General features: G+C 45.8%; 1 protein-coding gene and 1 long non-coding RNA gene across 7 annotated transcripts; one reads left to right on the plus strand and one right to left on the minus strand.

Moving 5' to 3' along the window:
* On the plus strand, positions 1-27,465 carry USP30 (ubiquitin specific peptidase 30). 6 transcript variants are annotated; one of them, XM_082417523.1, is made up of 13 exons: positions 26-360; positions 3,112-3,221; positions 4,371-4,553; positions 10,502-10,605; positions 15,340-15,438; positions 16,187-16,229; positions 17,357-17,451; positions 21,967-22,026; positions 22,516-22,602; positions 23,390-23,470; positions 23,566-23,785; positions 24,982-25,102; positions 25,952-27,465. In XM_082417523.1, exons 1-13 carry the CDS (start codon positions 278-280, stop codon positions 26,214-26,216), a joined length of 1,551 nt encoding a protein of 516 aa, XP_082273649.1. In that variant the 5' UTR covers positions 26-277; the 3' UTR covers positions 26,217-27,465. The 6 variants fall into 6 exon arrangements, with proteins under 6 accessions (XP_082273653.1, XP_082273649.1, XP_082273650.1 ...); XM_082417522.1 differs by having other exon boundaries at positions 29-360; positions 16,184-16,229; XM_082417526.1 differs by having other exon boundaries at positions 29-360; positions 16,184-16,229; positions 25,974-26,161.
* LOC309639860 lies at positions 7,616-10,495 on the minus strand. The gene is made up of 2 exons (XR_014251893.1): positions 10,061-10,495; positions 7,616-9,723 (listed from the first exon to the last, which is right to left on the minus strand). It is a non-coding gene; the product is annotated as an uncharacterized lncRNA (long non-coding RNA).
* Positions 27,466-27,629: the final 164 nt, after the last annotated feature.

Consider the following 27,629-nt stretch of genomic DNA (forward strand, 5'->3'; position numbering starts at 1 on the left):
GAAAACCAAGCGGCCCCGGGCCGCACGGCCTCCCTTAATAACCGACGCCGACGCCAGTGACTAAGGGGGAAAAGGAAAAACAACGCGGTGGTCCGTCGACTCCAGTCCTCCGGCGAGAACCACTTCCGTTTCTTCCGGGAGCCCGTCCTTCGGTCTACCCTCCCCGGAGGAGCTGGGACTTTGGCCGCGGGTTCCGCCGTCTCGGGAGCCCTCGGAGCCCTGGGTCCGGCCGCGGAGATCGCGGCGGGGGCGGCGGCAGGCCTCCCGCGCAGCCGCGATGCTGAGCTCCCGGGCTGAGGCGGCGATGACCGCGGCCGACAGGGCCCTCCAGCGCTTCTTGCGGACCGGGGCGGCCGTCAGGTGAGCTTTGGGGGGCGGGACGGCCGGGGAGGCCGTGACCAGAGGGACCAGGGTACCCAGGCTGGCCTATGGCGGCCCTTTCACGCCCTAGTAATGGTCCCCAGGGGCCGGAGTGAGCATTCCGGAGGTTTCTGCGTCCCGAAGTGTTGGAGGCCCAGGCCTTGGGGCGGGAAGGGCGACGGGCCTCCAAAGCCTCCAGGCAACGGCGATACTGTCGGCACTCCCCAGTTCTGCTGGCGCTCCCAGTTTCATCAGTGCCCCCTCCACCCCCTCCTCCGCCTGCCAGTGCCTCCTCTAATTCTGGCATTGTCCCCAGAACTTCCAGAGAGCCTCAGCCTTGTCAATGGCCCCCTCGGAGCTCTCAGCGCCTCGCACGCCTTACCGGACCCCTTCTTCCTTTCAAGATACCCCCAACCCTTCTGGGCTCCCTAGTCATGTCAGTTCCTGGCCTGCTAGGGTTCCCCAACCTGTCAAGCTCCCCAGTCCTGCCATGGTTCTCACAACCCTGTAAAGTGCCCCGGGCTTGCTAGCGCCCCCCACCCGCACTTTGTCAGTACCCCTCTTCCTGTCACACACCCCCACTTTTGCCAGGGATCCCTTAGTCTGTATGGGTCCCTAATCTAATTAGTGGCTCTTTATCTTGCAAGGGCACCTAAACCAATCAGGACCCCTTAACCTGTTAAGGCTCCCAGTCCTGTTAAGATCCCACATTCCTGCTAGGACCCCCAATAGTATGGGTTCTCAACCCTGTCAGGGTCCCTATGTCCCTTCTCTTATCCACCCTCCCTCGGGCTCCGGGCTTCAGAGCTGAGCACTGTGGCTCCGTCCCTCCCCACAAGCCTCCTTCCTGACCCTAAATGACTGAGACCCATTGCTCAGGTCAGCTTCCTCCCTCTGGAACTGGAGCAGTCTAAAGAGCTTATTATCCCAGGGTTGGAAGTCCTCAGTGGCGATCCTGTCCAGTGCCCCCATTCTGTAGTTGGGACACGGGCCTTGCAGTGGCCATGCTTGTGGTCCTACAGCTGAGCTGACAGCAGAGCTGCGGGGAGAAGCCAGATCTTTTCACTCCCAGGCCCCACTACTCTCCTCGTGTTGTGGGGTTTCCAGAGTTACACTTGGCCCTGGGTTTTTTATCCATGCCCTACTTAGGACCTAGGCAGGCCCTCTCTCCCATCCTTTTGACATTCTGTCCTTCAAGTTCCCCATGAGCTTCCTGGTTTGAAGCACAGACTTGGCAGCCCAACAGACATGAGTTCAGATCCACGTGGCCTCACGTGAATATACCTATTGTGTAAAAGTCAGCACAGTGTTGCATTAAGAAACTTCAAGAATAACTTTCATGAATGAAGCTGAGATTATAATTCTTGATAATTGCAGCAGCTAACATTTATTAAGCTCTTACTATGCACCCCATGCATTAGCACTTATTCAGTCTTTACAATAATTCTGTAAGGTAGGTCTCACAATTGTCCCCATTGTACAGATGAGGAAGCTGAAGCTTAGAAGGTACAATGACGCCGTAGGGAATAGCAGAACCAGAACTGAACCAGATTACGGAATTCCACTTTCTTAACCAAGTTCTGTGCACATTCTACCAACACTGTCTTGGGAGAACAAAGATTTATTTGAAATTCAGTCATCAGTTGTGTATCACATCAGCCATGACATTGGAAAAATGTTGATTGATGTAGACAGAGTTACTGGTATCACCAGTGGCTCTTCCCTGAGTTAATGTTGACTGAGTTGAGATCAAAACAATACTCACATGATCCATATATTGGGATAAGAATATTTTAAACACACACACACACATATATGTAGCTAACACATATATACAGGTATATATTGCACAGATATATGTAGGTACATATACTGGTTGCCTTATTTAGTGGAAATACATAACTGTGTATGAAGACAGTGTTTTAAGTTACTGGTGAAATTTCTTTATTTGTAGTAAAAGAATAACTTCAGTATAAGAGTCAAGCCTCAAATGAAGAAATCTGTAATTTAATAAATATTTAGAAGATCTTTTACACTATTGTATGCCTCTCCCCCACTCTGTTTAATAACCTAAAAGATAAATCCATTTCTGTATTTCTCCAGGTCCCAATCATTCAATAAATATTATCAAGAACCTACTATGTGATCTAAATACTTGGAAACACTTGGGATATATTAGTGTGTAAAACAAAGAGCCCTGCCTGTGGGGACTTTGCATTTCAGTTGCGGGAGACCGAAAATAAACGTGGTGAATAAGTGAAAGTTAGGTTGGAAGGTGGTGAGCTCTGTGGTAAAAAGAAAAAGTAGAACTGGGTAAAAGGGCCACGAGTGCAGGTTCTAGTAGTTTGTTAGAAGTGAAGGGATGGGGAGCAAGTGAGCCAAGCGGTGGGACCTGGGGGAACAGCATCTGAGGCAGAGAGAGCAGCAGTGCAGAGGCCCTGGGGTGGGAGCTTGGCTGTGGCCGGGGTGGCGGCCAGTATGGCAGCAGAATGAGAGGCAGAGCAGGAGGAGAGCCCTGGCCGGTGGGGCTCTGGGGAGGTTGTGCTCCGACTTAGGTTTTAAATCCTAATGTCTAAATGTGCTGATTTTCAAGACATAATCCTATACTGTATATTAGTTTAATCTGAAAGCTAGGTATTTGGCAGGCCAGTGGGTTATTTTGATGAAATGTTATTTCTGTGTACCTGTACCTGTATATACACATATTGCATTTGTGATGAGGAAAGACAGTAAACTTATTTTCTTTTTTAGATATAAAGTCATGAAGAACTGGGGTGTTATAGGTGGAATTGCCGCTGCGCTAGCAGCAGGAATATATGTTATTTGGGGTCCCATTACAGAAAGAAAGAAGCGTAGAAAAGGTAAGAATGAAGCCTTTGGATCATGGTCTATAGACCGGACCCAAACTCTTATTGTTTAAAAACAGTACAAAAAGGGGAGGACGTTTTTGGTTCTCTTGTATCTTCAGTTTTGTCAATAGTACTTTCTTTTAAACGGAAGTTAATTTTAATGACTCATTATTTTATACCCCATAGTAAAAAGAGTTATATTTCACCCCCACTAAGGTCATGAGTTTGAGACATGCTTCGTAATGAAAAATTTCAAGTGGCTTAATTGTCTAAGTGTTCTCATTGCTATGGCCATTGTGCTTTTCAGTTGTACAGCTGCCTAATTGTGTGACGCCTTTGTGCTTTCACTGAATAGCTGCTAGTCACTAGTAAATGTTTCAAGTTCGTTTCTTCACTAACACAAAAGTCTATTTCCTTATTTTTAAAAATGCCCCCCTTTGTCAGTGTTGCTCTACTTATATTGATTAAAATTCAGCCAACATAAATAAATACATAAAAGGGACAGGTGTAGCAGAATGTTGATCACTGTTAAATCTGGGGATGGTTGTAACTGGGGTTCATTAGATATCTGCTCTTCTTTTGTGCATGTTTGAGAACTCTCATAATAAAAAGTTTTTTTTTTTGTTTGTTTTTGTTTTTTAATTTCAGCAGAAGAGGGAAGTATGTCAGATTTTGTTGATCTCTTTGCAGAAGGACTGATCAGAATGGCAGTAGTGGTGTCTTTCCCACTGATTATAAGAACAAAATCATTGTCCTGGGGAACAAGAACAGAACAATTGTTTTCTTCTGTTGTGAGAAACATTGCTTTCTTAACAAAGAAGAGAGAGAGAGTGAGGGAGAGAAAGAGAGAGAGAGGTTACTCAGTGTTTCTGAACATTCAATGGAAGCCAGGCTGTGCCAGACACTCTGGTGCATTTCAGTAGTCACACGCGGCCCGGACTTGTCCTTCTGCGGCTTGCGGTCTCCTGAAGGAGCGGTAGTAGGACTGGGCCTCGGCTAGGACAGGATGCCTGGCCCCCTGCTCTCTGTGGATGAGGACTTTCTGAGGGAGGGGTTTTCAGTCCAAGGCCACGGTGCAGGAATTCTGGGTCCCAGATGGGAGAAGAAAAAGGAGATGGTCCAATGTGATGCTCTGTTCTCTTGTTCCCCCCACTTTTTTAGGGCTTGTGCCTGGCCTTGTCAACTTGGGGAACACCTGCTTCATGAACTCCCTGCTGCAAGGCCTGTCTGCCTGCCCCACCTTCATCAAGTGGCTGGAAGAGTTCACCATCCAGTACACCAGGGATCAGAAGGAGTGCCCCCAACACCAGTACTTGTCCTTGACACTGTTGCGCCTCTTGAAAGGTACCTACCTGGAAATGTAAAGGGCGTGCTGTGCACTTTCAAAGCAGCAGCCCAGATGGCAGGCAGAAGGTTAATAGCCTTTGTGTAGAAAAAGATCATAAGGGCCCAACAGATAGAGACAGGTATTTTTTTTTTAAATCAAAGCTGTAATCGTTTATTTTAAAAATTGTCAGTTTAGTAACAGCTTTTTAGGGAAGGAGAAAAATCCACTTCCATTTAAGCATTTTGACTGTAAGAAGTACTCTGGTTTCACAAACATCAAAGTTTAAAAACAAAAAGTGTCTTAGCCTAGGAAATAAGGTAATTCACAAAAGAAATAATACAAATTGTATTTAGATAGATACAGAATGCATCTAACAAACAAAATAAGCAATTTGGCCATCATCAAAGAAATGTAAGTAACATAATAGTGAGGTACCATTTTTTGGCCTGTCAGCAAAGACTGGAAAATCCACAATCCTGACCAGCTGTTGGGTGACACCTTCATACGTGCTGGTGGTGGTGTAACTTGGGGCAGCCTTTCTGGAAAACAGTGGAACCACACAGTAATAGCTTGCGAAATGTTCAGTACCACTTGACCAAGTAATTGGTGGACCATGATTTACACTAGCCTGCAGTGGCGTTCTCAGGGCAAACAAGTGTGGGAATGGCCCAATACTGGCCCCGAGCTTGGAGAGTCACAGTGTACAAGGGCTTGGTAAAGGCTTTAAGAAGCCACCAATCTAACTTCATTTTGAAACCACTTTTTTTGACTGTAGAACTGGGTTTCCTCCTGTAGCATCTGGACAACCCCACACGCAGATACCAAAATCTGCAGATGCTTAAGTCTCTTATATGAAATGGTGTAGTGTTTGTATATAACCTACCTACATCCTCCCATAAACTTTAAATCATCTCTATGTTACTTATAATACCTGATACAATGTAAATACTATGTAAATAGTTGCCGGTGCCTGGAATGCTATGTAAATAGTTGCCGGTGCCTGGCAAATTCAAGTTTTGCTTTGGGGAACTTTCTGGAATTTGTTTTCCTGAGTATTTTCTTTTATTTGGGCTACACTGTGCAGCGGGATCTTAGTTCCCCTACTAGGGATTGAACCTGGGCCCCTGGCAGTGGAAGCACGGAGTCTTAACCACTGGACCGCCAGGGAATTCCCTTCCTGAGTATTTTCAATCCTTGGTTGACTCTGAGGATGCGGAACCAGTGGGTATGGATGGCTGACTGTATGTGCAAAGATCTCCAACACCTAGTGGTAATGGGGGGAAAAAGGAAAGAATATGGTTATCCAGCAGTAGAATGATTAAGCAATCAATGGAATGTTGCATAGCCATTAAGAATCATCTTTATGAATGTTTTTGTTTTGCTTTTAATTTGGGAGAGGGCATAGGCTATTCTATTAAGTTTGAAAGAGTGAGGTACGAAATATGGTATAATTTTACTTCAGCCAAAGCAAAAATTTCCACAGAAAAAAGCTGGACAGAAAAAGCCAAAATGTTAGCCATGGCTATTTTGGCATGGTGCAGGTGACAGTTTAAAAACATGAAAAAAAAAAACAAACTACTAAAACTTTCAATAATCGTGTATTACTCACATAGTCAGAAAAAAAAGTTGGATTTTAAAAACACTCAGCTAAATATTGCTTCACTGAGGTATGATCTCAGCTTGACACAGAAACCTTTATGAAAAGTAAGTTCTGCTCTTCTGTATAAGAGGCAAATTGAAAATAATTTCTTTTACTGCCCTGTTTAAAAAAAAAAAAAACCATCCCAAAGACTGTGTGAAGAACTGACACGTCCACATAGGTGTCATAATGTAGGGTTAGGTGTTGTCCTCCCATTATATCCTTCCTTCTCTGCTTCTGATTCTCAGTGTCTTTTATTTTGGTTTTTAGAAATAGTTTTTAATTATATAAGTAATGCATGAGTAAATTCTTCTTGTTAAAAAATTAAAGCATTACAGATAAGGCTAAAATTCTCTTTATCACTACCCTGGTCCTGCTCCCCTCCTTCCTTCCCAAAAGTAAAAGATAAGTGTAACCTTCCAGACCATTTTCTGTGCATTTAACTATGTTTCTAAGTACCCACAGAAATGATATATTGTTTTGTTTGTTTTTTCATGACCAAGTAATGTGATATGTATTAGAAAAATGGCCATTTCAGTACTTGTAGCTCTACCTCATTCACCGTTTTTTTTTTTCTTTTTGTGAGTTTACTGGTCTCATGTATTTTGTCTTCTGTGAACTGCCAACTCATATCCTTTGCCCGTTTTTAAAAATTGAGGTAAAATATTCATAGTGTAAAATTTACCACCCTAACCATTTTCAAGTAAACAGTTCTGTAGTATTAAGTATATTCACATTGTTGCGCAACCATGACCACTATTCATCTCCAGAAAGTTTGCATCTTCCCGTATTGCAACTCTGTATCCATTAAACAATAATTTCCATTTTCCACTACCCCCAGACCCTGGTAACTACTATTCTATTTTCTGTCTCTATGAGTTTGACTATGTACCATATTTAAGTGGAATCATACAATATTTGTCCTTTTATGTCTGGTTTGTTTCACTTAGCATAATGTCCTTGAGGTTCATCCACATTGTAGCATGTGTCAGAATTTCATTCCTTTTTAAGGCTGAATATGAGTAATATTCCACTGTGTGTGTATATGTATGTATATACACGCTACATTTTGTTTATCCATTTATAGGTCAGTGGATGTTTGGGTTGTTTCCACCTTTTGGCCATTGTGAATAATGCTGCTATGGACACTGGTGTACAGATATCTGTTCAAGCCCGTGCTTTTAATTTTGGGGGATATAGACCCAGAAGTGGAATTTCTGGATCAAATGGTAATTCTGTTTACTATTTTGAGGAATCACCATACGCTTTCCATAGCAGCTTTGGCATTTTACATTCCCACCAGCAGTGCACAAATGTTCCAGTTCTCCACATCCTCAGCAGCACTTGTTATTGTCTGTCTTTTTTTTTGTTGTTGTTGTTAAATGGTCTTATATTTGCGTTTTTATTTTTTTAATTTATTTATTTATTTTAAATGGAAGCTTTATTTATTTATTTATTTATTTATTTATTTATTTATGGCTGTGTTGGGTCTTCGTTTCTGTGCGAGGGCTTTCTCTAGTTGCGGCGAGCGGGGGCCCCTCTTCATCGCGGTGCACGGGCCTCTCACTATCGTGGCCTCTCTTGTTGCGGAGCACAGGCTCCAGATGCGCAGGCTCAGTAATTGTGGCTCACGGGCCCAGCTGCTCCGCGGCATGTGGGATCTTCCCAGACCAGGGCTCGAACCCGTGTCCCCTGCATTGGCAGGCAGATTTTCAACCACTGCGCCACCAGGGAAGCCCTGTCTGTCTTTTTGATGGGTGTGAAAGTGATATGTCATTGTGGTCTTGATTTGCATTTCCCTAATCATAGGTTATGTTGAGCATCTTTTCATGTGTTTATTGGCCATTTCTAGGGTTTTTCTGTGTTTTTGTAATGAAATGTCTATTCAGATCTTCTGTCCATTTTTTAATTTGGTTTTCAGTATTTTTGTTGTTGTTGAGTTTTAGGAGTTCCTTATATATTTTGGCTCTCAAGCCCTTATCAAACATGTGATTTACAAACGTCACGCACCCTTACAGCTACCTAGCATTCATAATCGCAAGATATCCCGGTTTACTTAGCCATTTGCTTCCGGTGCCTTGTCTACATAAACAGGCTGCAGTGAACGTCCTTGTACATGCCCATCGTGCACATAGGCACCTCTTTCCCTGGGGTAGATCCTGAGAAAGTCATACTGCTGGATTGTAGGATACGAAAATTAGTAGACATTGCCACATTGCCACACAGCATTGTAGGCAAAATTGGGCTGAAGGGGACATTCAGATTTTCCTTGGGAGGGTAAAAGCTAACAGAAGGGCTGCCTGGGAATGTAGGAGGAAGAAGGAAGGAACAGTACCTCTCCTGATGGGTCTCCTTCATACTGGAGGGTAAAGGTCTGACCTCAGGGTTTATTTGCACTGATAACTGGCTACTGGCCGCCAACGCTGCTGCTTCTCCACCACAGGTCACCACCCACGGCACCAGCCATGTTCCGACAGGGGTGGCGTTGGCAATGTTCAGACCCTCCAGAGTCAGAGCCTGAAGTATTCAGAGCCATCTCTCAAGTTCAGCGACTGCAAATCAAGGAGGAGAAACAGGCTGGCTTAGTTTATCTGGAGAATCGCTGAACTCCCAGAAACTGCATTGAGAGGGCAGGCTCCTGTATTTTTATCTCCTCTGCACTAGCAGTACTGGCCCAGTGTGATATACTGGTCCATAATAATATGCTATGGGACGGGGGATGGTCAAGATCAGGAATCAACAAACTGTGGCCCTTGGGCCAAATTTGGCCTACCGCCTGTTTTTTTTTGTTTCTTTTTTTAAATGACTTTATTTATTTATTTATTTTTGGCTGCATTGGGTCTTTGTTGCTGCGTGTGGGCTTTCTATAGTTGCGGCAAGCGGGGGCTACTCTTCGTTGCGGTGCGCGGGCTTCTCATTGTGGTGGCTTCTCTTGTTGTGGAGCAAGGCGCGCGGCTTGTTGTTATGGCTCTAGGCGCATGGACTTCAGTAGTTGTGGCACGTGGGCTCAGTAGTTGTGGCTCACGGGCTCTAGAGTGCAAGCACAGTAGTTGTGGCGCACGGGCTTAGTTGCTCCGCGGCATGTGGGATCTTCCCGGACCAGGGCTCGAACCCGTGTCGCCTGCATTGGCAGGCGGATTCTTAACCACTGCACCACCAGGGAAGTCCCACCGCCTGTTTTTGTGAATAAAGTTTTATTGAAACACAGCCATGGCCATTTGTTTACATATTATCTATGTAATATGTAATATTACATATTATTTATCTGTCATCTATGGCTGCTTTTTGTGCTACATTGGCAGAGATGAGTAGTTGCTACAGACACCTGCAAAGCCTAAAATGTTTACTAGATGACCCCTTCCAGAAAAAGTTTGCCAACCCTGATCTAGATGTAATTGTGATATAAATTCATAAGCCCATCAGATTTTATTTTTGTCTATTAGGCTTGATTCTACCTTGATTGAAAAGAAAACCACTCAGAAGACGTTTTCAGGCTGCCTCATAGAGCTTGATGCTTTGCAGTGATAATCAGAAACTCAAATGCAGGGCTTCCCTGGTGGCGCAGTGGTTAAGAATCTGCCTGCCAATGCAGGGAACATGGGTTCGAGCCCTGGTCTGGGAAGATCCCCCATGCTGCGGAGCGGCTGGGCCCGTGAGCCACAATTACTGAACCTGCGCGTCTGGAGCCTGTGCTCCGCAACAAGAGAGGCCGCGATAATGAGAGGCCCGCGCACCGCGATGAAGAGTGGCCCCCACTTGCCACAACTAGAGAAAGCCCTCACACAGAAACGAAGACCCAACACAGCCATAAATAAAATAAATAAATAAATAAATAAATAACCCCCCCCCCCAAAAAAAAAAAAAAGAAGAAACTCAAATGCAAACAAATCCAAGAGAAGGCCTTATGGCCACAGGAGAGAGTCGTGTGGAGGGGGTTAGGGCAGTGAGTGTAGGGTTGGACCAGATGGTTGTTTAAAGGCCCTCCTGTCCCTCGGAGTTGTGAGTTAAGATCATTTTATTCACTACAAATCTTGCAACAGTAAATTTATATTGATGATAGTAATTCAGATATCTGAAAGTCAATTACTTCATTTAAATGCTGCAGCCTCATGAAAAATTACATTCATTCGACAGACACGAAGTGTCTACTAGTGTACTAAGCATTGGGTAAGGCTACAAGGAAGAATAATGAAAGAGATGTAATTCCAAGGTGAATTTTACAGTCCTTACATTTTTAATTAGCTCTGACACGTTGTGCTGTGCAGGTTTTCTGGTTAGTTGTTGTGCTGGTTCACTTAATAACTGTGCTTCCTTTTTTGTCCCCAGCTTTATCCTGCCAAGAAGTCACTGATGAAGAGGTCTTGGATGCAAGCTGCTTGTTGGACGTCTTAAGAATGTACAGATGGCAGATCTCTTCGTTTGAAGAGCAGGTGAACACAACATTCAAAGCAGGTTTCCTTGGAGAATCTTTCCCACTAATGAGTTGGGGCCTGAGCTCCAGAAACAGCTGCATTGCTGCAGCGGGAAGAATAAACGCCAGCATTGACCTTGCAGTTGTCTGCCCTGTGTGGACATTTCTATGACATTTTAGACAGCCTTAGTGTCCTGAGACCAGATTGTGAACTTTATTCCTGCTCTCGCGATCAGGGGAGAGGGAAGGTTCACAGGATAGTGCCTGAGCACACAGCGGCCAAAGAGGGAAAATCTTTTTAGTTCTTGAGTGACTTTGCATTTCAGTGGATGGTGGGGACATCTGGGGCCTATTAGAGAGAGGCAGGTGGCTTTACCTTAGAGGCTCAGAGGTTCAGGTGAGACTCTTTTTTAGACTATACCTTCATTAAAAAAAAAAAAAAAATCAGTCTTCAGAGGCTGGCTTAAAGTGGCTGCAAACCTTGAGCAGCTGTCGTATGCAGTCCCAGGGCCTTCCTCCAGCCACTCCTGCCCCCCTTTTCCACGACTACAGCTTCCTTGTCTTCTTTGGTACTGGCCACTCTCCTCCTCTTCCCCAGAGGACGAGGCTGAGGCTGAGAGAGTGAAGTTCTAGGGACCGAAAATTTCGCTTCCATTGCTGTACACTTCCGGCGGTCCATCCCCGCCGCCACATTTCCAGGCTGGCCCTGGGCAGCGCTGGGTTGGCTGCTTCTGCCTCCCCCAGGTAGCCCCTGGACCAGAGCCCCTGGGCTCCCAGAACTGTGGGGCTGAAGCAGGAGGCATGTAAAAACGGAGAAGTGAGGCGGGAAGGCTTCCTCTCTCCACTCTTCTTTAGAGATGATCTCTGTTTCCACTTTGATCTGAAGCCATGTCTGTGTTACTTCTTAAACACGACGTTAAGAGTATCCTATACTTCCTTACAGCGCTTCTCGATTAATCCAGTCTATGTTGAAATAGTTTTCCATTTAGGGAATACTTTTTAAATCCTCCTCTGGTAACTGGAATTATTTAGCTACATTTTACATTTCTCTAAACTGAGAGAGTGACTGAGATTTAGTCCTTAAGAACATCAGATACCTGTCGGCTGAAAAAAAAATGCACAACCTAAAAGTTGAGAGTTAGGTTTTATTTGACTGACGTCCTGAGGACTTAAGCCCGGGAGGCAGCCTCTCAGATAGCTCTGAGGGACTGCTCCCAAGAGGTAAGGGAGGAGCAGGATATATCACGTGTTTGCAAAAACAACAAAAACAAAACTAGGTAGTCAGAACATCAAAAGATTACTGTTAATTAAAGAAAAAACAGACATCTCAAGTTAATGAATTTAGCATTTTTCTGTGTAAGGGAAGATGCAAGGGTCTGAGTTCATTGAAATCATTCCTTCGAGATGCCCCTTAGCTGTCTAGGGCTGGTATCCTGCTTTTCTCCACCTTGAATCCCCTCAGAGGACACAGTAGGGGGCGGCTGCAGGAGCTGATGGCTTGGTGGCCAGCAACGTCCTTTGTTTACTGATATGACAGGTGACATTCTTTGCGCACATTCCTTTTCTAAGTCCTGCTCTTCTGTCAAGGACCCACTTAAGTCCCAGTTGCTCCTGGGGAGTATTTCCAGTGTCTGACACTGAGCCGCAGAGTGCCGTAGTACGCGTGGGAAGGAGAAAGCATGTCTGTCTCTGGTTCTGTTCCTCTTTGAAGGTATCCAGAGCGTCTAGCATAGGGCCTTGTCCACACCTTCACTATTAATGATCTGGTCATCCAACCACTTTTCAGTGTCTAAAGCTAGAGCTGTCGGGTGCTTTGGACCAGGTATGTGAATTATCTGATTGGATCCTCACCACAGCCCTGTAAGGAGTTACTGTTACTATCCCCATTTTACAGATGAGAACACTGAGGTTCAGAGCAGTCAGGTGACTTGCCCAAAGTCACACAGCTATTTGAGTGACAGAGCCAGGATTCAAGCCAGTCTGGCACTAAAGTGGCTGCTCTTCAGCTCTTCTGCGATACTGTTCCTTTTCTCAAGGCCAAGTAGTCACGTGGCTGATGGTGACAGAATAGGTTTTGGATCCGACTCCGTCCTGTCTTGGGATTTTTCTCTGTGGTGGACCCTTGCTCATGCTTCACGGGCTGGCCCAGATGCCTGGTCTGTCAGGGCTCCCCGAGCCTTGCAGGAAGAGATGATCCTCCCTCAGCTCCACGTCCAGGGCTCATTGGTCATAACAGGGCCATAGCATTGCACTGCTAGATAGTAGCAAGGCTGCTATGTCTGCCCCTGGGTTGTGAGTCCCTGAGGGCAAGAGCCTTGCCTTACTTACCTTTGACTCTCCATCACTCTCTCGCCAACTGCTGGTCATAGCCTCAGAGGGGATTCATTTATACGTGCAACAAATACTTACTGAATGCCGGCCTCGGGAAGGGCCTGCTGAGGGCGCTGGGTGGTAGCAGCAAGCGTGACTTGCAGGGGCCCTGTGCTTAAGGAGCTCGTGGTGTAGTGAGGGTGGGGCTGCTGACCATTCACAGGTAACCTTAACGTGCTAAGAAGGTGATGTGAGAAAGTGTGGGAGGACGGGAGGTGAGAGGAAAGCGGCAGGGGGACTCCTTTAGAGGGGGCGGCTTCTCTAGAGACCTGAGGTTTCAGCTGAGACCTGGAGTCTAAAGAGGAGCGAGGCCCGGGTGCTGTGGGCGCAGTGTGCCAGCCGGAGGAGCAAAGCCGGGGCGAAAGCCTCGAGCAGCTGCAAGGACACAGCGTTTGGAGAAGGGCAGGAAGGGCAGGGCAAGCAGTGGAGGAGATGGGGCTGTGAGGAGTGCAGGGCCTGGGAGGCCGAGGGCTGGAGCTGGGCTTCTGCTCTGCGTGCAGGGGGAGCCACTCAGAGCTTTGACAGGGGACTGCTTTGGCCCGACCTAACATGTGAACAGGACCACGCCGGCCTCTGTGTACAGGAGGCGTGCAGGGGGGCAGGACGGGAGCAGAGAGGAAAGCTGGGAGGCCGTGCAGACACCCAGGCCGGAGAGGGTCCGGCTCAGACTGGGGCTGAGGCAGGGCAGATGGAGAGACCTCAGGGATTCAGCGGGTGTTTTGGAGGGAGAGCCTGCAGGGCCGCTGCTGAATGGCCTGGGGTGAGGTTAGGTCAGGGAGGGCTGGTGAGGGAGGGTTCCCTGAGGAGCCCTGAAGGATGAGAGAGAGGCGGCCGCGTGAAGACCCGGGCCTGAGGTCAGAGCCGGCTTGGTGCATTCAGGGAGCAAGAGGGGGCCAGGGGCTGGGGCACAGCGAGTGGGGGAGAGGGTTCTAGGGGCCGGGGCGTGTCGGGGCTGGTCAGCTAGCTAAGAAGGGAGCCATTTACTGCAGCAGTGGAGGCCATCGGGAGGCTGAAAGCAGAGAAGTCATTTGCCTTTAAAAACAGATCGCTCTGGTGACTGTGGACGGAGCCAAGAGTGGCAGCCCAGTGAGGATCAGCCGCGTCAGAGTTCAGGGCGCACGGGCTGCCCACCCCAGGGGAGTCGGGGTGGCTTTGGCTTTGGGGAGAGGGGCGTTTGAGTTGATCTTTAAAAAGTAGTCCCCTGTGGGCTTCCCTGGTGGCGCAGTGGTTGGGAGTCCGCCTGCCAATGCAGGGGACATGGGTTCGTGCCCCGGTCCGGGAAGATCCCACATGCCGCGGAGCAGTTACGCATGTGAGCCACAACTACTGAGCCTGCGCGTCTGGAGCCTGTGCTCCGCAACAAGAGAGGCCGCGACAGTGAGAGGCCCGTGCACTGCGATGAAGAGTGGCGCCCGCTCGCTGCAACTGGAGAAAGCCCTTGCACAGAGGCAAGGACCCAACACAGCCAAAAATAAATAAATGGATAAATGAATTTATAAGAAAAAAAAAAAAAAAGTAGTCCCCTGCCACATGAGGCAGCAACTCTGCCTCTGGGTGTTCGCCCGGGAGAGCTGACAGCGGGGACTCAGATATTCGTGTAGCCCTGTTCGCAGCAGCATCATCGTTCACGACAGCTGCAAGGCGGAAGCAGCTCACCCGCCCATCCATGGCTGATGGATAAACAAGATGTGATAGGTGTACATAGTAGAGTTATTACTCAGCCTTTGAAAGGAAGGAAATTCTGTGCTGCATCATAGATGAATCGGCATATTGTGCTAAGTGAAACAAGTCAGTCACAAAAGGACAGATACTGTATGATTCCACTTATCTGAGGATAAGCGGAATTCATAGACAACAGAGTAGAACAGTGGGTGCCGAGGGGTGGGGGCGGATTGGAGAGTTAGTGTTTAGTGGGCGTGGAGTTTCCATTTGGGAAGATGAAAAATGTTCTGAAGATGGACGGTGGTGATGGTAGCACAACAATGTGAATGTGCTTAATGCCAATGAGCTGTACACGTAAAAAGCTTAAATTGGATGAGTGTTTTACCACAGTGAAAAAAAAACAGTAGTCAGGTAGAGCAGAGGTCAGAGCCATCTCAGTAAAGCTAAAGCAGGCTCAGAGATGGCTCAGATCAGCGTGAAGCCTGCCCACCCAGCATTCTTTCCTTCTCTCTCCCCTTGGGCCTCTCAGTTGAGGGCCTTTACTCGTGAAAATGTCTAGGATGTAACCATTTCCATTTAACGCACTGGGCCTTGAGAAGGTGGGAAGCAAATTCTGCCCACCTTAGCCATAGGGGGTCTTCCTGGTGGTCCACACAGGGGTGGTTCGGACGTTGCCGCGGCCTCTTCGGGCCACTCTGAAGAATGCTTTGCCCTTTGACAGGACGCTCATGAGTTATTCCATGTCATTACCTCGTCTTTGGAGGATGAGCGGGACCACCAGCCCCGGGTCACACATCTGTTTGATGTGCATTCCCTAGAGGTAAACCATTAACACTCTCAATACAGTGAATGCGGTCTGTGCATATTGAACAGGTACAGGGAATACAAATGTAATTTTCGTGTAACTTTAAACTCAAAAGTAAGATTTGATAAAAACCCAGTAGTGGGAGTGAGGCTGGGGGAGGGTCTTAAACGTCACACTTGGCAGTTGGTGACTTTGGTTAGGGATGTCAAGCTCTTAAAAACGATTCCTTGCTGCAATTTGTGTTGGGCTTGAGATGAAAGAATGTATTTTTCCCCCCTATTTAATACAGGAGAACAAGGAGCCACAGGAATGCTAAATGAATCTTATTTCTCTGGCACATTATAAATGTTAGGGAGTTGATAAAAGTTAATTAGTAAAAGGGGGGGAATATTCCGGAGAGGCAGTATGTTCAGTTGCATTTGGTGAAGGAACAGGTACAGTAACCAACCAGAGAGCATAATTAAGGCCCCTTTTAGGAAGCTTGGTTTAAAGTTGATTTTGAGGGACTTCCCTGGTGGTCCAGTGGTTAAGCCTCCGTGCTTCTAAGGCAGAGGGCTCGGGTTCGATCCCTGGTCGGGGAGCTAGGATCCCACGTGCCGAGCGGCGTGGCCAAAAAGTAAAAAAATATATAAATAAATAGAGTTGATTTTGAACTGTGCAGTCAGCACAGAAACTTGTGAGATTTAGGAGTGGGGTGAGGGTGGGTGATCAGAGAGATTGCAGTGGGGTTTTCAGCCTCTTTCTTTTTCTTGCCCTACAGCAGCAGTCAGAAGTGACTCCCAGACAGATCACCTGCCGCACCAGAGGTAGTCATTTTCCGTTGAACTATAACACGTGAGATGTGTACTTTTTAGATGTGACAATAATTTGCTTTATGTTTTCTAAAAATAATATTTTTCCTGGTGACACGCATTCTGACTTGGAGTGTGTGTACTTGAAAGGAACTTGTGTTGTGGAGACAGTTTTAAACTGTCCCCCTGGTGAACATCTTGAATTGTTCCATCACACCCGAGCCCTGCTCAGTTTCCTCTGAACGGACTTATTTCTCCCTCAAACTAGGGTTTTTCTTTACCTTCTTGAATTGGTCCTCTGGTGAACTTAATAAGCTGAAACTGCAGTGTCCTCAGCATTTACACTTTGGCCAACTATTCCTGCAAATGATCCCTTCCTCCTTAGAAGGAAATTATTGTTTTCTTAACACTTAAAAAAAAAAAATGATGTGTCAATTCCTTTGCACACTGGTAGTAATGAGAAAAATTCTCTTTTGGGTCCATACCGTGTGCCAGGCACCGTAATATCTCATTTAAGCCTCCCAACAGCTCTATGAAGTTGGCGGTATGGAGGATAGTGGGGTCATATTATCCCCATTTCCGGCAAACTGAGGCTTACAGGGATGAAGTCTCTGGCTCTGGGTCACATGGCTAATAAGCAAAGCCAGGACCCGGCCCAGGCTGGCCTGACTTGGAGCCCGTGGTTCCAACTAACACACCACGCTGCTGTGTTTATTCCGCTAGCCCCCGTCCTGTCCCCCCCCCAGAACTCGTGTTTTTCAGAACCTGCGTATTCTGATGATTTCAGAAGTTTATCTCACTTTATGGAATGTTCACCAGTGGTATCATTCTTGTGACATCTCAAACATTTGAAGCAAATGTTTGTAAAAAGACGTTATCAAACACAAATTTCTTTTTTAAATGTGGCTGTACCTATTATATAGAAACCACATTTAAGGACCTGTGTAAATTCTCCTGTGAAGGGAACTGGTTGTCTTTTTGATGGATTTCAATAAGGGAAGCTCTTTCAGTTTCCTTTTCAGGAACTTTTTTTTTTTTTTTCTAAAGAAGGTGTGTCTACCACATACTGAGAAGGGGGGTGAATTTTGAGGTTGGTGCCAGTGGGCTAGAGGTGGCCTTTCAAAAGTTGTTCTGTATTCCAGGGTCACCTCATCCCACATCCAACCACTGGAAGTCCCAGCATCCTTTTCATGGAAGACTTACTAGTAACATGGTCTGCAAACACTGTGAGCACCAGGTAAATACAATACCAATACTTGATATTTTCTGGCAAGGTTTTATTTAAGTTAAGATTCATGAAGGATCCAGAGCATGGGGACTGACATTGGTGTCTGGCTTTTGTGATTTTTCTGGGGTCTGTAGGCTTGGTGGACCGACTGCCCACCCTTGGTCAGTGCTGACATATCAGTTGATTCTCAGATGGCATCTTCTGTACCAAGAGCAGCAGACCCATTGTGATTGGCAGGGTTTTGAGTCCTAAGGTTGGGTCTATACCCACGGTGAACACAACAGATTCTAGGGCTGGTTTTTTGGTGTGTGTGTGTGTGTGTGTGTGTGTTTTGCTTTTGAGATTTTAAATTTTTATTATGCAGGATTTTGAGCATGATGCAAAAATAGAGAATTGTACAACTGTCACCTCAGTCAATTTTAGAATATTTTTCATCACCCACCCCTCGCTCCCGCACACACAAAAAAACCACCCCTGTACCCATTAGCAGTCATTTCTCATTTCTCCCCACACTCTGTCAGCCCTAGGAAACCACTAATCTACTTTCTGTCTCTATATAATTTGTCTATTCTGGATGTTTCATATAAATGGAATCATATAACATATGGTGCTTTGAGACTAGCTTCTTTCACTCAGCATAATGTTTTCAGGGTTCTTCCACATGTTGTAGCATGTATCAGTACTTCATTCCTGTTTATTACCAAATAATATTCCATTGTATGGATAGACCACATTTTGTTTATCCATTCGTCAGCTGATGGACATTTGGGTTGTTTTCACTTTTGCCTCATCTCAAATCTTAAGAAACAAATATTTGGTGTTTCATAATTAAGTATGATGTTTTCTTTGAGTTTTCATATTCTCCTTTTATCACACTGAGAAAGTTCTTTTCTATTCCTAGTTTGCTGAGAGTTTTTATCATGACTAATAATTGGATTTTGTCTTGCTTTTTCTACATATATTGAGATGATCTTTTTTTTTTCTTTTATTCTGTTAATATGGTGAATTACAGTGATTGATTTTTCTAATGTTCAACTACCTTTGTGTTTCTGGGATAAATTTCATTTTATTGTGATGTCATTCTTTTTATATATTACTAGATTTGATTTGCTAACATTTTCTGAAGGCTATTCGTGTTTTATGTTTATGATTTTCTTGTAATGTCTTTCTCAGGTTTTATTATAATGGTTATGCTAGCCTCATAAAATAAGCTGGGAAGTATTCCTGCCTCTATTTCCTCAAGGTCTTTGGGTAATATTGGTATTGCTTTTTCCTTAAGTGTTTGCTGGAATTTGTTTCTTTTTCTTTCTTTAGTTCTATTTTTGCTGAATTTCTTTTGAGACTTTGCTATTAGGCACATACACATGAATTAATTATGATGAGTTGACTCTTATTGTCGTGATGAAATCTCCCTCTTTATCTCTAGTAAGACTCCTTGTCTGGAAGTCTATTTTGTCTGTTTCTATGGTATGTCTCTTTCTGTGCTCTTATTTTTGACCTATCTTTTGTCTTTGTATTTAAAGTGTGGCTTTTGTAGACAGCATATAATCGGGTCTTGCCTTTTTATCCAGCTTCCTATCTGCCTTTTAATCGGTGTGTTTAGTCCATTTACATTTAACGTAGGTATTTATAGGGTGGATTTAGGTCTGCTGTTTTACCGCTTGTTTTCTACTTGTCTCACATAGTTTTTGTTTCTCTGTTCCTCCATTCCTCCCTTCTTTTGGGTTAATTGAATACTTTTTAGTATTCCATTGTAATTCCTCTGTTAGCTTTGTAGCTACACTTTTTTTACGTTTGTGTGTGTGTGATTACATCATGCAGTGTTAACTTATCACAGTTTATTTAGAGTTAATATCATATTCCTTTGTGTAAAATGTAGGAACATTATGAAAGTATAGTTCTCTTACCCCATCTTTTGTGCTTTGTCGTGTGTATTCTTTACATCTACATACGTTATAAACCCCACAACACTGTCATAAAAATTTTTGCTCTAAACAGTTATATGTGTTTAAAAGAAATTAAAAGAAAAAAATTTCACATTTACCATTTTCAGTATTCCTCAGTGCTTTCTGTAGATCCAGGTCCATTTGATGTTTTTCTCCCTTCAGTCTAAAAATATTCCTTTACCATTTCTTGCAGGTCTGTTGACAAATTCACTTAGATTTCATTTATATAAAAATGTTCTTGTTTTGCCCTTCTTCTTCTTGCAGACTGGTTTGGCTGCGTATAGAATTTTGGGTTGACAGTGTTGCTGTTGTTTTGGTTTGGTTACATTTATGTACATTTATGCTTTTCACCAACTTTGAACATTTTTTTGGCCATTATTTTTTTCAAAAAAATGTATGCCCCATTCTCGACTTGTTAGTCCATTTGATATTGTCCCTCAGGGTCACTCAGGGTCACTCAGGCTTGGTTCTTTTTTCTTCAGTCTTTCTCCTCCATGTCCTTCAATTTAGATAATTTCTATTGACCTATCTTCAAATGTACTGACTGTCTTTTCCATCTTCAATCTCTGTTTGCTTGCCCAGTGAATTTTTCATTTTAGTTATTGTTCCTTTTAGTTATATATTTCTTTTGGTTCTCTATAATTTCCATTTCTCTGCTGAGATTCTCTATTTGTCCTCCGCTAGATCTAAATAACTCTCTCTTCCTTTTTGTCCTTGAGCATATTTTTTTTTTAATTTATTTACTTATTTATTTATTTTTGGCTGCGTTGGGTCTTTGTTGCTGTGCGTGGGCTTTCTCTAGCTGCAGCGAGTGGGGACTACTCTTCGTTGCGGTGTGCAGGCTTCTCATTACAGTGGCTTCTCTTGCTGCAGAGCACGGGCTCTAGGCACGGGCTTCAGTAGTTGTGGCACGTGGGCTCAGTAGCTCCGTGGCATGTGGGATCTTCCCGGACCAGGGCTCAAACCCGTGTCCCCTGCATTGGCAGGCGGATTCTTAACCACTGTGCCACCAGGGAAGTCCCCTTGAGCATATTTATAATACTTCTTTAGGGTCCTTGTGCTAATTTCACCATCCAGGTCATCACCTCCTCTTCCCTACACACCATGGGTCACACTTTCTTCTTTCTTTGTTCTGTATGTCTAGTAATTTTTTAATATTGACACTGTAGTAGAGACTCTGGATTCTGGTATGTCTCTCTGAGAAATAATGAATTCTGTTCTAGCAGGCGGTTGCCTTGGCTGAGCTCAAACTCCAAACCCCATCTCTCCCAACAATGGGCGGCAGAACCTCTGCTCAGTTTTCTCAGCCTCCAGCGCAGCTTCTTGCTGAGTCCCTGGAGCCTCTTCCGTGTCTGTGTGCTTTAGGGATCAGCCATGGAATCAGGCAGGGTTTATACACAGATTTTAGGGCTTATCCTCTCTTGGCTTTTCTCTTTCTGGGATTTCCTCCAGCCTCTGTACCAGCCCTGAACTCTGTCTTCTGATACCTTAATCTGTAAGACTGCTGCTTTTTCCCACCCAACACTGAACTGCATGGATTACGGGGTACCCTCAGGCAAAGAAGCCACACAGTACAAATCTCACCCACGGAGGTTCTGTTTCTCCAAGAATTGACTTCTTCTCCACTTCTTCCTGCTTTTGGTAGCCCTCCAGTTGTTCAAATTGTTTTGTTTTGGTCCAGATTTTACAACTGTTACTATGTCAAGGAGAGTTAGTCTAGCCAACCTACCGTGCCATCATCGAAAGCAGGAACTCTTTTTTTTTTTTTTTTTAAATATATTTATTTATTTATTTATGGCTGTGTTGGGTCCTCATTGCTGCGTGCGGGCTTTCTCTAGTTGTGGCGAGTGGGGCTACTCTTCGTTGCGGTGCGTGGGCTTCTCACTGTGGTGGCTTCTCTTGTTGTGGAGCACGGGCTCTAGAGCGCAGGCTCAGTAGTTGTGGCGCACGGGCTTAGTCACTCCATGGCATGTGGGATCTTCCCGGATCAGGGCTCGAACCTGTGTCCCCTGCATTGGCAGGCAGATTCTTAACCACTGCGCCACCAGGGAAGTCCAAAAGCAGGAACTCTTAACCCTGTTTTATCATTTGTTGTTTTGGGGCTTTTTTTGCAGCTAATAATATAACATGCACATCTTTCCATATAATCATGTATAGTTCTACTACACTATTTTTAATATAGTATTCCATTCTATAATATATGGACATGATATAATTTATTTAATCATTCCCTAGAATTTTCACCAATTCACATTTTGCTGTCATAAATGATGCTGTGATAACCACATCCTTGTACTTATGTTATCCTTGGTTATTTCCTTAGGATAAAAATCCCAAAATTGCTGGGTCAGGTATGCTATTGTATAGTTTTTCCAAGATATCCTTTAGTATTATTGTAGTTCTTATGTTTACAAGGTTGTTCTTAATAGAATTTGCTTCTAGGTAAGTACATTATGTTTAACTATGTTACTGTTGGGCATGTAAATATTAAACTGTTTTATAGGCATATATCTTCCCATCTATAAAGCTTTGAATTGAACCTAAGTCCTTTCTGGATTTTCTGCAATATGTGTTTCAGAGTCCCGTTCGATTTGATACCTTCGATAGCCTTTCACTAAGTATTCCAGCTGCCACATGGGTATGTACTGATCTGTGGTTTACTTGGGGTCTGTTTTGGAGACATTTGAATCTGAAAGGGCTCTGAGACATTTCGTGTAGCTCAGCTACTACACATGACTCAGACACATGGTTGGTTGAACCCGTCTTAGTTTTAATCTGTGGTACCTTGGCCTGTCTTGGGGGGAGAAGGTGGGCATTTTCTCTCTTGCTGCAGAAATTTTGGCTTTTTTGGAACACACACACACACATTAATCTCAAATTCAAAGCTATCTACAAGAACATGGAAGCCCGTAACTTTCTGCAGTGTTATGTCCTCATACCCTTGAATCCGTCCATAAGAGCAAATCCAGGATGCTCTGGGCGCCCCATTTGTTCAGGAAACACCCAGTTGTGTCTGTGAAGCTTCACTGCCCGCCTAAGCAGAATAAAGCTCTGGGCGTCACACTGTTACCAGTGTCAGCCTAGCTCTCCTTGCATTGTAATCATGAATGTTCTTCTTGTGCCATAGGGTCATCCACTGACCCTGGACCACTGCCTCCACCACTTCATCTCGTCGGAATCCGTGCGGGATGTCGTATGTGACAACTGTACGAAGGTATGGCTTTAACCCCAAGTGCCATTTCCCAAGCCGGCTCACGTGTCCTGATACAGCGCTTCCCACACCGTCGGCCCTGAGCTCTGCCGGCTACCCCCAGAAGCTCTCTGCAGCCACAGCCACGTCCATCTAAGTTGCTGAGGAAATTGGCAGCCCACGGACCAAATCTTTTTCCCAGATGAGTTTGGTTTCATCCACAAAATGTTTAAAGAAAAAAATTTGAATGCCACGCTTTGAGGTGGGACAGGCCCACTCCAATTCACTGCAGTTGCCTCCGTACCCTCCTGTTTCACATCTGCTTCAGCTGAGCGACCTGCCCGACTCCCCCGAGCAATTAAACATCACCCTCTGAATTAAGAGGAACTGTGGGGGCCAGAAATTTTGAAGACGCAGAACGAAACAGATGACATGCTAGTGTCAGTTTCAGTGCGGCCTCTTTACTTCTTTTGCCTCCACGGTCACCATTAGTTAATGACTAAAAGAGTGAAGACAACTCACAGATAATTGGGCAGCTGAGTTCCTTCAGCAGGTGTATGTCAAGTGCCCAGTGAATGCACTTGTAACGCCAGCCTGACCCGCAACTCTCCCTAGGGGTCCTGTTTCAAGAATTTCTGCAGAGGGCCTTCCCTGGCGGTCCAGTGGTTAGGACTCCGCGCTTTCATTGCCGAGGGCGTGGGTTTGATCCCTGGTCGGGGAACTAAGATCCTGTAAGCTGCGCAACGCTGCCAAAAAAAAAAAAAAACCAAACAAAAAGAATTTCTGCAGAGAGATGTTTCCTTTATTTCAGATTGAAGCCAAAGGGACGCTGAATGGGGAGAAGGTGGAACACCAGAGGACCACGTTTGTCAAACAGTTAAAACTAGGGAAGGTGAGCCCATGCCGCATGCCTGGCCGTCTCTGCTCCCGAGGGCCCCCCGGGTCCCGCTCCCGACCCGCGGCTCTTTCCGTCTCTCCCACCCGCAGCTCCCCCAGTGTCTGTGCATCCACCTCCAGCGGCTGAGCTGGTCCAGCCACGGCACACCCCTGAAGCGGCACGAGCACGTGCAGTTCAACGAGTTCCTGATGATGGACATCTACAAGTATCGCCTCCTCGGACACAAGCCCGGTCACCGCAGCCCCGAGCTGCACGAGAAGGCGGGGCCTGCACTGGAGCTGCAGGATGGGCCGGCAGCCCCCAAGCCAGGTGCCTGCCCGAGGGGCCAGCGCAGCTGGAATTTGCGGCACAGAGAAGGATCTTCTCGGTTCCTTGTGCCACAAGGGCCAGGCTTGCCCGACGGCTGCTTAAATTCTTGAGAACAGCAGGATTGGGGGTGGGAGAGGGAAGGTTTTGTAAAAGAGGTTTAAATGATATAGTCATGAGATGTCTAGTTTTTAAAAACTCTCTGACAAATGAAAAACTACAGGCAGGAAAGCAAAAGGTTGCTTTCTGGTCTTCTGACTAAACAATAATTGGCTCACCTCATTCCAGTGAATTTCTTCTCTTTTCTTCCCCCCAATACAGTCACCTTGTTTAGACAGGAACTGTGGGGGGGCAGTGTCCTGGCTGAAGATCCCCGAACATCTTATTTGGGTTGATCCTTCTTTACTGAATTGCTTGTTGTCTGATCCCATTGCCATCCTCCCTTGAAGCTAATTATTGAATCAGGTCCCAGTGAAGCCAGGTAGCTATTATCACTCTGTCTCACTGAAGAGAAAACCGAGGCTCCCAGAGGCTGATTGGTCCAGGGGCAAACAGCAGACGGGGGATCTGGTACTGGAATGAAGTGTTGGGACAGTTTTGTAAAGGTGTTGTATGTAATATGTTCAGTTCTTTGTAAATGAGGAAAACTCACTGACTTTCAAGGCTCCAAGCCTGAACTCGCCAACCGTGTGCCAGGACTGTCTTCCCTGCACCCCACCTTTCCCCACCTAACACCCCTTACTACCATAATTCTTTCTTACATCCATTTGTGTGGCCTGGCAGGACATCATTCACAGGGAGACCGAGCTTTGTCCTTTCTCAGCAGGTCAGTAGTTTAACATTGGGAGCAGCTGGGGTGGGAAGAGGGCCCAGTTTTAAATCAAGGACCTCTTTGCCCTGGCTTCCTCTTCTCCCTGGCAGGGGTGCAGGTCTTTAGCAAACAGGGCTGGGAATCTCAAAGCTTCACAAAGCTGTCAGAGTGAGCAGGAGGCTAGGAGCTGGGTACGTTGTTTCCTGTTTGGGGTTAAAGCAGGCGGAGACAGAAAGGAAGTTTTATGCATCAGCACAGTAGGAAATCAAGTATCTGTTTTTCTTTTGTAGCCTTATTGCGGAGTTAAATTTCAAGCTAATCCAAACCATGTTTTGTTTACCCAAAGCTACTGCTCACTTTCATTGCCTTCGGCCTTTTTCTCTTGCAGTTCGGAATCCCCCGGGGGGCACCAAAACACAGATTCTCATGAACGGCACCTGCTCCCCGTCCTTCTTGCCCACGCTGCCAAGCCCAATGCCCTTCCCCCTCCCAGCTGTTCCTGACTACAGGTGAGCCACTTTTTAGACACATACGCCTCATTCACTGATGGCTTTAAAGATAAGAATTATAATAAAGTCCATAAAATGTAAATGTTATGTGTGTGTATACATGTACATATGTATGAAAGTATGTACATAGAATATCAAGAAAGAAACTTAAAAAGTTTTTGAGACACCACCTAAAGATAGATTGCCAGTTAAATCTTTTTTTTTTTAATAAATTTACTTATTTTATTTATTTATTTTAGGCTGCATTGGGTCTTCGTTGCTGGGCGCGGGTTTTCTCTAGTTGCAGAGAGTGGGGGCTACTCTTCGTTGCGGTACGCGGGCTTCTCATTGCGGTGGCTTCTCTTGTTGCAGAGCACGGGCTCTAGGTGTGGGCTTCAGTAGTTGTGGCTCACAGGCTCAGTAGTTGTGGCTCGCGGGATCTAGAGCGCAGGCTCAGTAGTCGTGGCGCACGGGATTAGTTGCTCCGCGGCATGTGGGATCTTCCCGGACCAGGGCTCGAACCCGTGTCCCCTGCATTGGCAGGTGGATTCTTAACCACTGTGCCACCAGGGAAGCCCTCACCAGTTAAATCTTTGTCTTCCACTCTGTAAAGTTATGTGTGTGTGTATGTGTATGTGTGTGTGTGCATATACTACACAACATACATACACTCACAGAACGGACAGTTGACCAGGCCAGACCTGTATTTACAGGTCTCTATTTCAGTGGTTGCATAGTCTTCAGTTGTCTAGCTGTACCATTGTGTCAGTCCCCTATTGTTGAACATCTAGGGTTTTTTACTCTTCGCTTTTGCCTCTAAAGCTTCCGCGTTGTACTTGTAACCCACTGGCGTTTGTTCCTACCGTTCAGCGCCTCCACGTACCTCTTCCAGCTGGTGGCAGTTGTCGTCCATCACGGAGACATGCACTCGGGACACTTCGTGACCTACCGACGGTCCCCGCCTTCGGCCAAGAACCCTCTCTCCACCAGCAACCAGTGGCTGTGGATTTCTGACGACACCGTCCGCAAGGCCAGCCTGCAGGAGGTGCTGTCCTCCAGCGCCTACCTGCTGTTTTACGAGCGTGTTCTTTCCAAGATGCAGCACCAGAGTCAGGAGCGCAAGTCTGAAGAATGACTCTGCCCCGGCCCCGAAGCTAGAGCTGATGGCTCCGTCCAAGCTGTGTGTGTGTGTGTGTGTGTGTGTGTGTGTGTGTGTGTGTGTGTGTGTGTGTGTGTGTGTGTGTGTGTGTGTGTGTGTGCGCGCGCGCGTGTGTGTGCGCGCGTGTGTGTACGTGCTGTGGTGTGTACGTGCAAGCAGCCCCACTAGAGTCCTGCAGCCTTCTGGCGTGTTCTAAGAGCAGGCTCCACACAGGAGCTGGTGGCCCCGATTCAAACGAGGTCAGGCTCCCCGCACAGCTCTGCCCGTGCGCACCAGGGCGGCGGTGTCGGGCTAGGAAAACAGTCATTGTGTCTAGAGCGTGTCTTGTCACTCACCTGATCCAGGTAATTAAAAGAAACCAGACTCCAGAAGCCACCTTTTTTAGATTCTGATACATTAGGTGTTCTCAGAGGGGAGTTAACTTTGTCTGATCCTCCAACGTGTCAGCATAGATCTTTTATTTTTAATAAGCAGTCCCATAAAAATGGTTGAATTAGTGAAATTATTAAAGGCAACAACTTCGAAGAAAAAGTGCCTTTCACTCTCAATTGCTTTCGTAGCATGTCCCTTATGGAAAATACACCTCATCTGGGAATCATATAAACAATTTTTCAAAAGCTCTGTACCTTCCAAAGTTACCGAATGGAGAGCAACAGAACAGTTTAAAGACGCCTGATGCACACCCGCCTTCCCTTTTTATATGGCTTTTTCTAACCTTTCGATTCTTTATATGTGGTAAAAGCTCATCTGCCAAATCTGCCCCTCGGGGAAATTCTTTCTCTACTCTGTCAGTTACAAGTGACCAGCTTTCTCTTTGCTGTTATCTTTTGTATCCTGGACTCCGAGGTGTGATTGTCGCATATTATAGAACTGTGTGAACAGCCCGAACTCGGTGGCCTGTGTGCCACATCTACGACTCCTCCGCTCTGTAGAAAACCTTTTCTCACACAAGGACCCCACGGTGGACAGCTATTCTCATCTATTTATTTATTGCCCATAAAGAGCTCCTGAGGTTTACGGGTGGAGCCGGGGGCTGTGTCGGAAAGAAAAGACAATCCTGGCCTCCATTTGAGAGCTGGATTCTGAAAGAAGGGCACTGACCTTGGGGCTGCTGCCTCTCTGGACCTCAGTTTCCTCATCTGTAAAGTGAAGAGTTAGATTCCATGACCATCCACGTCCAGCCCTTCCCACAAAAAAGAAGTTTAAAAAAACTTTTTGAACATACGATTATGGCTGATATCTAGTACTGTCATTCTGTTCTAGGTCCATATTCTAAATGTATTCGTTTCCAGTAGCCTCATACAAAAGGTCTCTCTTGGGCATCCTCCCCTCTCTTCAGGTAAGTCTAATGAAGGCAGCCCAGGGCCGAAGGAATTTCAATGACACAGG

This window comes from Balaenoptera physalus (genome assembly GCF_965194825.1).
Source record: "Balaenoptera physalus genome assembly, chromosome: 12".
NCBI lineage: Eukaryota > Metazoa > Chordata > Mammalia > Artiodactyla > Balaenopteridae > Balaenoptera > Balaenoptera physalus.

Excerpts from the sequence above, each read along its gene's own strand:
- USP30 (XM_082417522.1), top strand. The coding sequence starts at position 278 with ATGCTGAGCTCCCGGGCTGAGGCGGCGATGACCGCGGCCGACAGGGCC. Across the intron at positions 16,230-17,356 it reads GATCACCTGCCGCACCAGAG|GGTCACCTCATCCCACATCC; the intron begins GTAGTCATTTTC and ends TCTGTATTCCAG. Across the intron at positions 22,603-23,389 it reads TATGTGACAACTGTACGAAG|ATTGAAGCCAAAGGGACGCT; the intron begins GTATGGCTTTAA and ends CCTTTATTTCAG.